Raw genomic sequence first — 13872 nt, forward strand, 5'->3', positions numbered from 1 at the left:
CTGTCTCTTGCATAATTACACAAAAGCTTGCCCTGAATCATGTGAAATTAAACCAGTAATAATAATCTATCAGAATGAGAATTTAAATTAAAAACTAATAACTTCAACTAATTTTTGTGTGAATCGCCGACAATTTAAATTTACTGCACCAAACTTGATTTTGATCATAACTATAGATTGTGATTTTTGTTTTGACCAGTACCTGTGACAATGTGTAGAATTCCACCATAGCGTTAGTGAGTGGCTCAGCATAGGTGCGTAGACTGGGGATGAGGCGCAGCATGGCGCGGTTGAATGTTCCGTAGATTTGACCCAGTGAGAATGGGCCAGGATAGTCTACATACACTACGGGCACGTGGCGTAGAAACCTGGGGGTGGAAAAGAAATTCAAATACCATTGTAGAGGAGTAAAACAGTGATTATCAGTGCAAAACACCACTGGCTCATTCATATGTCCGCAAGTTAGGGGGATATTTGCTCTTCCCAAGGAAAATTACCTTTTGACAGTTCAGCATGTTGGTATGAATTTATAATAATTTGTTGAACACCACTAAATAATTCCATTGTTTTCACGACCCTTTTAGTAAAACAGTTGTAATTGACCCTGACCTGTGTGATAGAGGTTTTCTGCCGGGGTCAGTCGGAGGGTTACACGCTCCTACAAACTGAATCCTCTCAAAGGTGATCCACATCTGATCTGACTTGCGATAGAAACCTCCGTGCTCCAACATCTGACGAAGGAAGGAGATGACTCGCTGTGTGCCTAAACAATAAAACAATAACAAAACCATTAACACTAGTTGATTTTTGCTTACTAAAAACTTAATTCCATGCACAATTTTAGCATTTTGCTTTGTTTTAAACTGTTTGCTGTTTTTCAATTGTGCTTAATTAACTTGTTGGCTTCTGACTGGCACCTCGAACACAGAATTTGACTAATTCTGTCAACTTAGGGTAGAATAGCTCAGTTGGTAGAGCGGCGGTACGTTTATCCAGAAGTTGTTGATTCAAGTCACGCTCCAGTAAATTTTTCTTTGTTCAAACCAATTAAAAACAAAATTCAACCCAGTCAGTTTGCCTTGTGGATAACTACTTGAATTTTTAAATACTTTTAATGTAAATTTTCTTTACCGTATTGATCCATGTCTGGTAGATTGATCTCATCACAGAAGACTACCAGCCATTTGTTGAGCTGGATTGGAGACAGCACGGTACCGTTAGGGGTGCGTCTGTATTCACAGTAGTGGTCCAATGTCTTCAACATCAGCTCAGGGGTGGTGGCGCTGGAGAAGTTCAGACCGACAACCTGCAAGAGAAATTTTCTGAGCATGAGAACTTTTGTAGAGTTAAATTAGACTGGTTAATATCCATCTTGAGTCTTCAAGAAATATTTCAATGAGCCTCACCTACTTGGAAAAGTTTGAGACAATCAAAAAGTTTTTTGTGTCAAAAAAAATGTAGAAGTCTTGGGGTATTGTGTGACAACAGTGACCCATACAATTTTTTTTTTTCCAGCTTTGGATTAACAAATTATATGAAAAGAAAAGAAAACAATACTTAGGCAAGAAAATAACACCTGGGCAAGAAAACAATACTTGGGCAAGAAAATAACATTTGGGCAAGAAAAAAACACTTGCGCAAGAAAATATTACGTGGGCAAGCTTACCTCCATATCTGGCAGAGCCCTGAGGGCGCTAAACAGCGTCATGGTCTTTCCACTACCTGGTGGTCCGCACAGCACCAGGGGTTTGTGCTCGGCTAGCCAGGTGTAGAGTAGAGCCTCGTGCCTGACTGTGTCTAGGGTAGGGACCACCACGTCTGGTGAGGCTACCTTGTGGGTCTCGACCTCAATCTGAGGTACCTTGTTCTGCCATGGGGCCCAGTCACCGGTGATGGCAACCTGAGGGCATTCAAAAAAATAATGTGTAAAAATTATTATCCATTAAATTGTTGCAGTACCTGCTGTTTTGGACCAGCCTCTAGCCATCAGGTTAGATAGGTGTTCTAGTGGTAAGACAGTGTAGCAAAAAACTGTATGCAGCATCAGAATCCAGCTTTCTCCAGAAGACGATCAGAGCATACTGATCGAAACGTCGAATTGAATTCAACGGCTCTTTTCAGAACCACCCCAACTCATTCAGAGATCGTCATTACATGGTGTTACTGCAAACCTTTCCATATCGTATTTCCACCATGCAAATTTCCAAATCCTACATAAAACTGTATCCGTTCGTTAAATGACCAGCCTTTTAGTCTTGAGAAAGACTCCATAGGTGATGTTTGAAGCTTTGCATGGTGTGAAGGATAAGAATAAACTATAAATAATAGTAAAGTTGCAGGTAAAACCTCTTTTGAGGGAGTGTTGGCTCTGAAAAGGCATTTTGAACAGTATACTCTGCTCGTACATGGTTGTACCTGCAAGTTTACTATTATTTGTAGTATATTCTTGACTCTACTAGGGGCGAAACAGCGACCCACTAACTACTTTTTGCATTTATACCATAGGTCCTTTTGGTTGGTAAAAGCAGTTTGCAACAGCTACTTCTATTTTCTAACATTAGAGAGAAACACTTTCTGACCTCGTAGTCAATGATGGAGAGCTGAGAAGCTGGAGGGAGCGGTATGGCCGTGATGGTACGGATGAAGTCCCCCATGTCATGACGACATTTCATCTTACTGTCTCCGCTGAAGGACCAGATGATGGCGTAGATCAGATAACGCACCATGTATTTCTCCAGTTGATCAGTCTGTATGGTTGACGAAGACAAGAGACAATGTCACATAAGAGGTTAATCCTGAGCAGTGCCCCGTCTTAAAAACAAGTAATTCCATGCAGCGCTCTCTGGGGAGCCCAAGGTGCCTCAATAATAATAAGGGGTGGGTGTTGCAAAAAAAAGGAGATTAGTGCAAAGAGTTGTTAAGACTAAGGCTGGGATATTGAAGAGGTATGCATAAGGGGACAGCAGTGAATAGAATCATTATATAAGTCTGTATTGTCACAGTAATGTTATGACACTTTGATCCAAGCAGACATATAAATACAATATAAATGAAGCATGAAGTACAGGCTCTACATGCACGTGCCAGAGCTGCCAACATGTGCATCTTGCAATCAGGGATATTTTGTCCAACAATCAGGAAGATTTTTTAGAATAATATTCAACATACACAGGGAAAAGTTTCCATAATCAAGGAGATTTTAAAATTTGTTCATCAGAACATGGAAAGATTGGTTTATTTTCAGGGAATTATCTGCGGAATCAGGGGGAGTTGGCAGCTCTGACGTGGTGGATCCGAGCATGCAGCGAATAGAATCCATGTTAAATTAAATTCAAGTTAAATTTTCTTGTTTACAATACAACGGGTGGTAGTTTCATTTTGTATGATTGTTGAGTAGCAAGGCGAAGACGCATTGTGCGTGAGCGTGCAGGGGACTCCGGGTTTTGACATACCAGGGATGAGAGCCATTGCCCACAAAAAAGTTTGAAACCACACATGTAGGATACAAATTATGATGTATGTCGAAATTATAGCTTTTCACCTGTACAGTAACCCCTGGAGTTATAGATTCCTCTGAGCTTTTAGGAACAGTGTTCTCAGCAGGATTTTGTTGTATATGGAAAAAGTAACGGCTGATTTACTTCACCAGGCTGACTGAATTCAGATAAAAATCTGACAAATCTCATCCGTGACATACCTGCATTGGGAAGTCATGATGCATGTTGTTGTACTGTAGGATATTCCGGACTCCTTGATTCAACATGGAGAAGAGTGAACCCAGAGCTCTTAGCCTGGTGAAGTCCATGATGTGTTCCTGGGTGGAGGCGTATTCCAAGGCACGGATGACCAAGGCGTCCGAGCCGAAATGTGCAGCCAGCACATTAGCACAGTCATTCTGGATCTATATGACATACAGACAAACAAGTGAAAAGAAACCAATGTATTTACTACACCTCAAACAAATTTATAAACTGCCTCAGTTTTCTTAGTTGTCGGACTGTCATGATGCACTAAAAAGATATTGACTATCTAGTCAGTATTAATAGTTGATATTTTATGTGATATCTGTGCAATTTAATTGATTATTCTGTGTTTTTTTAGTGTTCTGTTTTGGAGCTTTCATCAATGTTTAGACCTGTAAAAAAAAATGTTTTTCTTTTAAATAAACCAACCCGAAGTGGTTAACAATTTTTACCGGTAACTTGAACATCTTTAAAGGTACTGGACACGTTTGGTAATTGTCAAAGATCAGTATTCTTACTTGGTGTACCCCAACATATGCAAAAAACAAAACAAATCTGTGAACATTTTTACTCAATTGATCATCAAAGTTGCAAGAGAAAAATGAAAGAAAAAACATCCTTGTTGCACAAATTTGTGTGCTTTCAGATGCATAGTAAAAGGCTTCAGGCCTGAAGTCTAAATATTGGATAGAGAAATTACCTCATTCTAAAAAACTATGTTACTTCAGAGGGAGACGTTTCCCACAATGTTTTATTCTATCAACAGCTCTCCGTTGCTTGTTACAAAGTAAGTTTTTATGCTAAACACTATTTTGAGTTTATTTTGAGTGATTACCAATAGTGTCCAGTGCCTTTAAACAGCTCTCTGAAATTGGGCTCCAGTGCTTACATTCTATGGACAATGTTACTTGAAAATTGTGGAGATGCCAAAAGAAGTTAATATTTTTTCTTTTTCGGATAGGCACGTGGTTTCCACACCTATCATTGCTTGTTACCAAGTAAGTTTTTATGCTAACAATTTTGAGTGATTACCAATAGTGTCCACTGCCTTAAAGATTTAAGTGCCTTTAAGATCCTGTATTCGCATTAACAGTTTGACCAACCTGCATGAGCGGAGACAACGTTCCGTCCTTCTCCTTATCAGCTGCCTTGCCAAACTCCTTGGATGAAATCAAGTCTTCAGATTCCTCCAGAGGAGTGTAACGCATGCGAGCCAGGAAGTTCTCACAGATGAGCTCCGTACTCAAGACGTCTTCGCTGAACCACACCATGCCACAGCGACTGACGGTGGCCAGGGTCGCATAACGGAGATCCTGTACCTCAAACATGATGCGCACCTGTGTGGGGAAGACATGTTCGACATGAATGATCAAATTATCGGAATAAATACAGGAAGTTGGTTATTCTAGTGCGCTCAAGTCGACCAGGAGACTTGGGCACACAAGTAAAAATGTTAAACACTTCTACCTATTAAGAAGATCGACTCCCTTTACCCTCTTGTATCCTTCTTTACTGTTCATCCTTTCATCAGTGAGAAAGAGCAATACAATGCTTTTGCAAATGAGACGATAAAATGGGTGTTCCATAGAAATTATTCAATGTGATTTTTCACTTAACAACTATTTTTCTCAAGAATTTTTTACAAGCTTGTTGGATTGGAGAGTTAAACAAATCTTAATTCCCAAATCTTTTTGTTTGTGGAGAAGACTCTATCTTGGTCATTTAGCCTTTTGAAGAAAGACTCTGCTAGAGTCAAGCGAGACGTCAGGCCATTAACATATTTTTTTGCAGCGCTCCATCTACTTACATTAGGAGGCAGACTGAGACGTTCACCGTTGGGCAGAGTCAAGAGCTTGTTGTCATCTAAGACACTGTTAAGATTCTCAACCCATTCAGGGTCCACGTCACCATCAAAGATGATCCATTGTCTCTTGTTGATCTCACCACGGACATTGTCAATGATCCTATGAGGAAACAAGACATTTGCAATAGATGTTAGTTTTGCATGTGGGATATACATATAATATAACATATTTTTACTCTTACACCAATGTGAATGAAGCGCTGTATACTCATTCTTATTCAGTGAATCATGTTTATTCAGCACGATTTTCAATTGGCTACATTTGGCAATCACTCTTAAAATTAATGGCAATAACAACTTTTGGTTGAGAAGCAAACAGCAGCCTTCGATAGTATCAAGCATTTTTAAATGCTGCGAAGTAATGTGGTTATGTAAGAAGGTATAAGTTTTTGTGCCCAAAATTTGAATCTGAAAAGCTGAGGGACAGGGAGATCTGGTGTGGATTTCACAAAAAGTTAAGACTAGTCTTATCTCCAAGTGAGGACGAGTAAGAACAAGCCTTAAGTTTTTAATATCTCCTAGGACTGGTCTTAAGTTAGGACTAGTCCTAACTCTTTGTGAGATCGACCCCTGGGGACACCACTCGAAATAGAAGAAGATAAATCTTAAAACTTACTTTCTGAGGATGTGAGTGAAGAGACCATCCGTCCACTCTCTGGTGTTGGGGTCCAGGTTGCCGTACAGATCCTCCTTAGACATCGCCTAGAATTCAACCATCCAAAAACAACAATGAGTTAGAACTCGGATACCAAGCACCATCTGAAGGATCAACTTGAACGAAGTCACTCAAACTATTTTGACCATTTTGTTTCATTTTGTGTTCAGTATTAGCGCGTACTTGACCCTTAGTGTGAAGTTTTCACGCCTGTTATTTTGGTTAGTGTTAAAAAAAAAAACTTTTTGTATTATTCCCGTAGTCATATGCGCAATCGCTTTTTCAAATGTTTCATAAATTTGTTAACCGATGTGAGCTTCTGAAATACCCTCACGGAATACAACAAAGATAAATTTAATTTACTTGATAAATTCTTTTCCAATGAGCTTCAGACCAAGATTAAATAGCTGGTTAAATAAAAAAATAAAAAAATAGTTTTATAAAAGATTCTGTGTTTACCTTGGGGTCGATGACATGAGCAACTCCTTCTACACCTTCCAGTCTCTCCAGGGCCTTGAGGAGTGACTTCCAGGCCATACTCTTGCCGCTACCGCTGGGACCAACCATCATCAGACCGTGGTTCAAGTTGGAGATCTGGTACAGTTGCAACACCTGTAAGAATGGCCATCAAATATTGAAAATGGCACTTTGCAATGTCAACATTTTATGACTTTTATAAATGTTTGTCAGAGTTTGTACCGATTGATTAAGTACCCCCATCCAACTCCACACTGACATTCAGCAATCAGGGGTCTCGAAAGACATCCAACAAACCTATCCCCAACAAGTTACTTTTTTCTTGTAACTATCATATTTTGCTAATCAAACTCATTAAATTCATCACATTATTACGCACAGTTATTTTTTTTTAAATATCTGTATGCTATCTCCACTCATCAACCTTTCATCTGTGAATTGAAGACTTATTTAATATCCAGTACGCGCTAATACTCCAATCAGATGCTCGAACCAGAGTGTGATATAAAAAGCTATAACCTACTCCCAGTTTTTATATTACACTCCGCCTATTGTGAGTGTCAATGCATCATGTCAGTGTCAAATTACATTCTAAACTCTGCGTGTGCAAAACCAAACACAACCCTAAACTCATTGACTTAATGAGGCTGGACGATCAATTTGTTATCACACTCGCGCCGAGTTGGATATGGGACGCAGCAGCGCTATATTTTTCCGTATTCCACTCGCGCCTCTGTGAACTTATAATAAACTTGCCAGGCAAGAGAAATTATTACAAAACGCTGTATGAATAATAGGTTAGTATAACAATACAACTAGAAATGTCAAATTTGTCAAGCGGTGTTTTCTGCTGAACAGGTTTATGAAGTTGGGCCCTTTCCAGAATGCTGACATGTGCTCTATCCAAAACCTTTTGTAACATCCCTTTAAGATGATTCTCAGGCAATCTATCAGACGGAGAATTTCTTACCTTCTCCACCCATGAGCATCCCATCTCGTCTCCTTCTCCGTACGTCAGGTACATCTCCTGGCACACCTTGGCCAACTCTTTCCTCAGACCTTTCATCTCTGCCTGAGTGTACTGAACACCAGGGAAGACATCCGACAGCAGACTGTGGAGTAGAGGGATGTCTTCGGCTACCAGCTTGGGTACCATGGTCTCACAGACACTCTGGATCAGAATCTATGGGTTGGGAGATTAGTAAATCAAAGTGGTTATTAAGAATTTGCTACAGACACTGCAACGTGAAATATGATTAGTTACACTTTCATTCAATATCACTGACTGCGATTCATTGTTATTTAATACAAATTTTACTGTTTTTTGTGAGGGCCCAAAAAATATACAGAAATCAGATTCAAGTAGAAAGAATATCATTGCCGAGTTGAACAATTCATAGTGATAGAAAAGATTCATTCAAGTCAAAAATACTCTGCTGTATAAACTTAAAAAAAGACCCAAAACAATACAAAAACGAGTCTGTTGTTTGTCTGTTTAGATAATCTTCCCATCAAGGGAACTCAGCAAACTCCCACAAGGGGATATAAACACCAAGCTGGCAGCAGCCATTTCTCTCATACAAACATGGTTTTAACCTCTATGATTATTAATTGCACAAATCAATAAACTGTGATTCAATAACTTGACGACAATACTTATTCCAGTATTTATTCCAGCTAACTGCTGAAATCAGCAGTTAGCTAGGTGTGATTCGAACCCACAACCTTGTAATTGCAAGTCCTGCAGTGTAACCACTGGACCACAGTCTTTTAGGAGCAAACCATGACATTTCACTTTAGACCAACCTCTTGTTCAGGGAGTCTTTCTGAGATGGATCCTTCGTCAGTATTCTCTCCACGCTCTTTCATTCCTTCCTTGATCTTCATGATGCAGTCTCTCTTGACGTTACCGGCGCTTACTAAGACGCTCTTCAAGGCACGCAGACCAAAGTCATAGTGAGATTGCGAGGACAGCTGCTCATCACACAACCTGGACAAAATTAATTGCACATGGATGTTATTTTTGCATTAGGGGTAAAGAATATGATTTGTTTTAAGCACTGTATACTCAGTACTTTACTATCCCGAGTTCTGTGAGGGAAATCAACAACCCATAACACAAAAACACAAAAATTGTGTATACAGTGCTTAATACAAATTAAAATAGCGCATGTATGAATGTTTGTGTCACTCAAAGACAAAATTACATTCAACATAATAGGGAAAAGGTTTCCTAAATCAGGGAGATTTTCAAATTTGCTCATCAGAGCATGAAAAGATTGGTTTTGTTTTCAGGGAACAGAATAAGGGACTTGGTAGCTCTGATAAGAGCACAGGGCCCAATTAGAAATGTCAAATTTGTCAATAAAAATTTGCTAAGCATCAAAAATTTCTTCCTTGATAAAAACCGGATTACCAACCAAATTTCCATTTTTTGCATATTGCTTGTTACTGGTATTTAGCCGTTATTTGCTTATCCTGAAAATCACATGGAAATTTTGATGGTAACCTTGTTTTTATTAAGAAAGAAATATCATGCTTAGCACATTTTTGTGCTTAGCAGCTCTTTGAAACTGGGCCCTGGACTTGAGCTATGGTGTTCTCTGATCAGTCACGTGTGGGTTCAAGTCCTGGTTATGGAACTTGTTGCCTCCTTGAGCGAGATACTTTACCATCATAGCTTCGCCCTTTGGATGGGACATTTGTGTACTAGGATTAGCTGTGCATGTAAAAGAACCCAGAACACTTGTTGTGGAAGAGTAGGGGTTAACCCTTGTGTTTCTGGTTCACATAGCAAGTAACCTTGTTTACAAGTTTCATCAGGCTTGCGAGCTACAGTAATTAAAATCACGAATGACTTTAGAGTTAACACAGATTGAATGTGTATGGAATATTCCAAACAAAAAGGCTTTGAGGGTTAAGGTCGAGGAATCAAACCATAGCGGAGCTACTTACTGGAAGAAGGGAACGATCTTAGACGCCAGTTTCTCAGCGATACGGAATCCCTGGGAGTAGAGCATGACCTGAGCGATGAGTTGACGATTGGGTTTGGTCATGGCCAACGATCTGAACAGCTTCTTCAGGTTATCGGGGAGGTTGGAACGACCTGCGTATCCAGGGTTCATGGTGATGAAGATGGCCATGTCTGGGTTGACACGGACCTGTTTGCCAACGATCTCTACGCTGATGCGCTCTGAGAAAAGGAAGGATATATTCACATTTCAAGTCATCTGTCAAACTTGCTTAAAGCGGCATATTGATTATGCCTTTTGAGATACAAACAATAATTTATTTCAAAATGAATATGGTTGGGGTGATATCTGAAGAGTTGAATATAATGAATCACATAAATATCTTTATTTGTTAATTTATGACAGGACACTCTTCGCTACTTTTCCCCAGTCAGTTTCCCTTGTGGTTTATTCTTTGATATTGGAAATCAATAGTTGCATCCCCTTAAGGTGATCCCTCAGCTGCCGCCTGATGATTAATTGATTCCAAGAGACAGCTTCTCCTACTCACCCTTGGATTTGTCTTCAAGTTTCTCCTTCAGAGCCTCTTGGATGGTTTGGATCTGCTGAGAGACGGCTGACAGCATCCGTTCCTCAAGACGATTGAACTCATCAAAGCATCCCCAGGCGCCTACTTGACATAGACCAACGAAGATGCGACCCATTGCCTACAAATATAAACATCAATTGGGTACAGGGATGAGGTTTGACATTTATGTGAACATTAAATGTTAAATGTTTTGGTATAATCGTTACATTTAAAGTCAGGATTTCAACACAATTATATATTGTAGAATTTACTTTTATAAAGAATTGTATTGTTTTAGTAAAATAAAATATGACTTCTTTGTTCACTTTGATCAGCCGATTCTTGTTACATGAGACTGATATACCAAACAAACACACTTAATTCTCTACCTGAAAGTCAAAGCGTTCATCACAATTGAAGACCAGCACAAAGCGTCCAAGTTGGTGACCCAAGGCCTTAACGGACTCAGTCTTCCCAGTACCAGCAGGACCTGAGGTTAGAGAGACAACAATCAAATAAAAAAAATCTATACAAAAAAAGTTCAAATTATTACTGCCTTCAGTTAGCTTGTTTGACAATTTGTGTTCTTAAGCAAGACATTTGATCATTATTGCATTATTGCTGCAGCCTTCGAATGGGATGTAAAGTCGTTTGTTCTATGTTTTGTGTCCTGTAAGTTATTTGTAAATCTGTGAACTTTTAATTTTTGCTCTGTTCAGAAAGTGTCCAATGGCTTTAAGAGGTAAAACATGTCAAACTTCGATGAAAAAAAAGAAAGGAAAACGCAAAGCTATGTACTTTGTGTGTGTGGCACGCACTATGGGCCAATAAGCAACTTCATTTAAATCTCTACATGAGGGCGCCCCATCGCAGTGACCTCACATGCATAAGGTCAAATGCAACAAACAAAACTTAAACTGACCGAATGGTGATCCGCCAAGGCGTCCCTCCAAGGCTTGGGTCATGGTCAAGTAGCAGCGGTCAGTCAGCGGCGTCTGGACAAGCTTGTCCTGAACACCGAGGTACTCAAAGCCGTAGTTGAATCGAGCGTTGGCCATCTGGATGGACAGCTGCTGTAGGACGTCGGTGTGTTTGGGATCAAAGTAGAATCTCATCTGACACAACCAATCAAAGGCTGTAGGGCTGCTGGTCTTATTGCTGATCAGCATACGGGTGACGTCACGTTGGTGGACAAGCTCCGTGATCTACACATACACCGAGAAATAAGTTCCATGTTAAGGTTCAGTATTGATTTAAGCCAAGAGAGTAGACCTTTTTCATGCTGCCTTCATCTTGGTCATGTTTCTTGTATCGATTAACAATAATGTAAGCTAAAAATCATTTTGCAATTAGGAACCAGACTATTTTGCTCTTCCAGCCTTGGTTTGGTTACATTGATATCAATGGGGAAAATTCATGATGGCTGCACCATGATAAAGGTCTATGGCAAGGAAACACTCACAAAAAGCCACCTCAAAATAACGGTGAAACTGGGACTGGTCAAGCACAAAACCAATTTTTGCTTACCAGAATAAGGTTACCAAAGAACGTACAATTTGTGAATGGTATCCTGGTAATTTCTGCTGATCAGAACAGTGTTTCTGTGATAGCGAATATTTTCTGCTTAAGCAGCACTGTGAAATTGGGGCCTGAGCCCAATGGACCCTTCCCATGATATATGCTAATTACATTCACACATGCGTACAGACCCTGTTGGTTAGCAAACGCCATAGAGTTGTGCACTGAGCAGACGCGCGATCGCGTCTGCGTCACGCAGCCATTAGTCGTGTACAAAAACAGCGCGATGTTCCCTCATTTTGCCAACCAAAACGTTAGTGCGCACGCGCTATGTGCAATTTACATATTTCATGGGAAGGGTCTATTTCATAAAGCTGTCAGAAAATACTGCTTTAAAGCAAATGTCTTTGCTGAGCAAACAACGAGTGGGGCCCCAGTTGCAACACTGTAAACCTTATGGAATTTTGAGCTGGTAATATGTTTCTGCTTAGTAAGAATTTCCTGTGCTTAGCAAGTTTTTGTGCTTACTTGGTTTATGATATTGGGTTGGGCCCTTGTCTGTACTGGGTTTATGAAAGGAAGGAATGACTTACAAGATGTTCCAGCTTCTTGCGTCTGACGGGAGGTTGTTCCTGGAGTACAGAGTCTGCCAGAACCTGCAGCGTGTTCTCTACAGTCTGCAAGACGCCATTCATGGGAGCCATGTCTCCACCACCACCTTGGGTGATGCCCAAGGCTTTATCTGTAGACTCGGACCAGGAGATCTGGGCTGACAGGACCACCAGTTGAGCCTAGAAAACAAAAATCAACATTGAAGATTTAATTTCATACCAATTGTGATGTCACAACAGCTGCATTTGTGTTTCCCCTGCCTTTCAAGACATCTATAAGCCCCTTGCATAATGCAAAATGCCACAGGGACAGTGAGATTATGTGCTTGTTTTATATGCTTGTTTTATATGTTTTATAACAGCTATTGACTAATAATTTGACCTCAGTGAGGATGCTTTTTGGCCTCAGTGAGGGTGCTTTTTGTGAGTGTGACGTCATATGCAAGTCATCAGTTGGTAACGGTCATCAAACCTCTCACTTGATTGAATGATAAAAACAAAAACAATTACCATCCAAAGTTCTTCCTACTGACATCTTGTTATTTCTGGAAAACAACTTTTTGAAATGCATCACTAGCCCTGACCAGAGCTGTGTATAGACTGTGTAAGTCTCGCGCAGATTTGAAAATTGGGACTCGTTAAAGTGTGTGAATTTGTTTTCTTCACGCATTAAAGCAATGTGCATGGAACCAAAGAGGTCCCAAAAATGTTCAACTATGTGCAAGACTTGCACGGTCTATTAACAGTTGTGATTAGAAGCCAACTTCGGTCAAAATACATGTATGCATGTGCCAGACCAGACTGCACATTGGCTTATGCTACGTTTGAACCGAAAATATCGTCCACCAACCACATCACCAAAGAAAACGGGTTTCCCATTGACTTAAGGTTTTCCAATGGAAGAGCCCTTTGCAAAATGTAAATGGGCCTTGCCCTTTCAACATGTTCCAAAAATAAAATTCAAGGCCTGCAAAACTACAAAAGACTCTGATAACTTATACCTGATACTGATCGACCCATTCCAGGTATTTGGCAGAATCGATGGAGCCTTCTCTGAACTGAGCCACACCTAGTACAGCAGCAGCCAACAGTTTGGCTAGAGTCACTCTCATCTCATTCTCTACTAGGGTCAACCATTCATTGATCTTGGGGTGCTCAATCAGAGATACTGGTGTCTTGAACAGGACCTGTTGGAGAAGAGAACAAAAAAGTATATGTCAGACGGGCGAGAGTCAGTAACAGCAAGAGTTTGAAACCAAGCTCCACATTTTAGGACGAATGTCCAAATGGTGGTATTTCCCCTGGAGTTTAGATTTCACATCAATTTTAGGAACTAGAGAATTAGTTCAAAGAGCAGTTTTTTTTTATATGTGTAAAAAAAAATAACTGGCAATTTTCTTTACCAGGCTGAATTAAAAAGTCTGAATTTAGATACAAGTTTGAAATTTCCCATCTCTGATATAC

The 13872-nt window shown here is 40.0% G+C and overlaps 1 protein-coding gene across 3 annotated transcripts in view; it reads right to left on the reverse strand.

Annotated features, from left to right (window-relative positions):
- Positions 1-13872, reverse strand: part of LOC117301893 (cytoplasmic dynein 1 heavy chain 1-like) — a 76071-nt gene that overhangs the window by 34815 nt on the left and 27384 nt on the right. For all 3 annotated transcript variants that reach the window (XM_033785868.1, XM_033785867.1, XM_033785928.1), the window contains exons 30-47: positions 13410-13595; positions 12391-12588; positions 11202-11484; positions 10669-10769; positions 10262-10418; positions 9695-9932; positions 8546-8729; positions 7710-7922; positions 6722-6874; positions 6224-6309; positions 5551-5707; positions 4847-5080; positions 3698-3901; positions 2580-2747; positions 1667-1900; positions 1132-1306; positions 610-763; positions 203-368 (exon numbers count right to left, since the gene is read on the reverse strand). In XM_033785868.1, coding sequence (XP_033641759.1) covers positions 203-368; positions 610-763; positions 1132-1306; positions 1667-1900; positions 2580-2747; positions 3698-3901; positions 4847-5080; positions 5551-5707; positions 6224-6309; positions 6722-6874; positions 7710-7922; positions 8546-8729; positions 9695-9932; positions 10262-10418; positions 10669-10769; positions 11202-11484; positions 12391-12588; positions 13410-13595 — 3291 coding nt within the window. The remainder of the gene's footprint in view (positions 1-202; positions 369-609; positions 764-1131; positions 1307-1666; positions 1901-2579; positions 2748-3697; positions 3902-4846; positions 5081-5550; positions 5708-6223; positions 6310-6721; positions 6875-7709; positions 7923-8545; positions 8730-9694; positions 9933-10261; positions 10419-10668; positions 10770-11201; positions 11485-12390; positions 12589-13409; positions 13596-13872) is intronic.

This window comes from Asterias rubens, chromosome 1 (genome assembly GCF_902459465.1).
Source record: "Asterias rubens chromosome 1, eAstRub1.3, whole genome shotgun sequence".
Classification (NCBI taxonomy): domain Eukaryota; kingdom Metazoa; phylum Echinodermata; class Asteroidea; order Forcipulatida; family Asteriidae; genus Asterias; species Asterias rubens.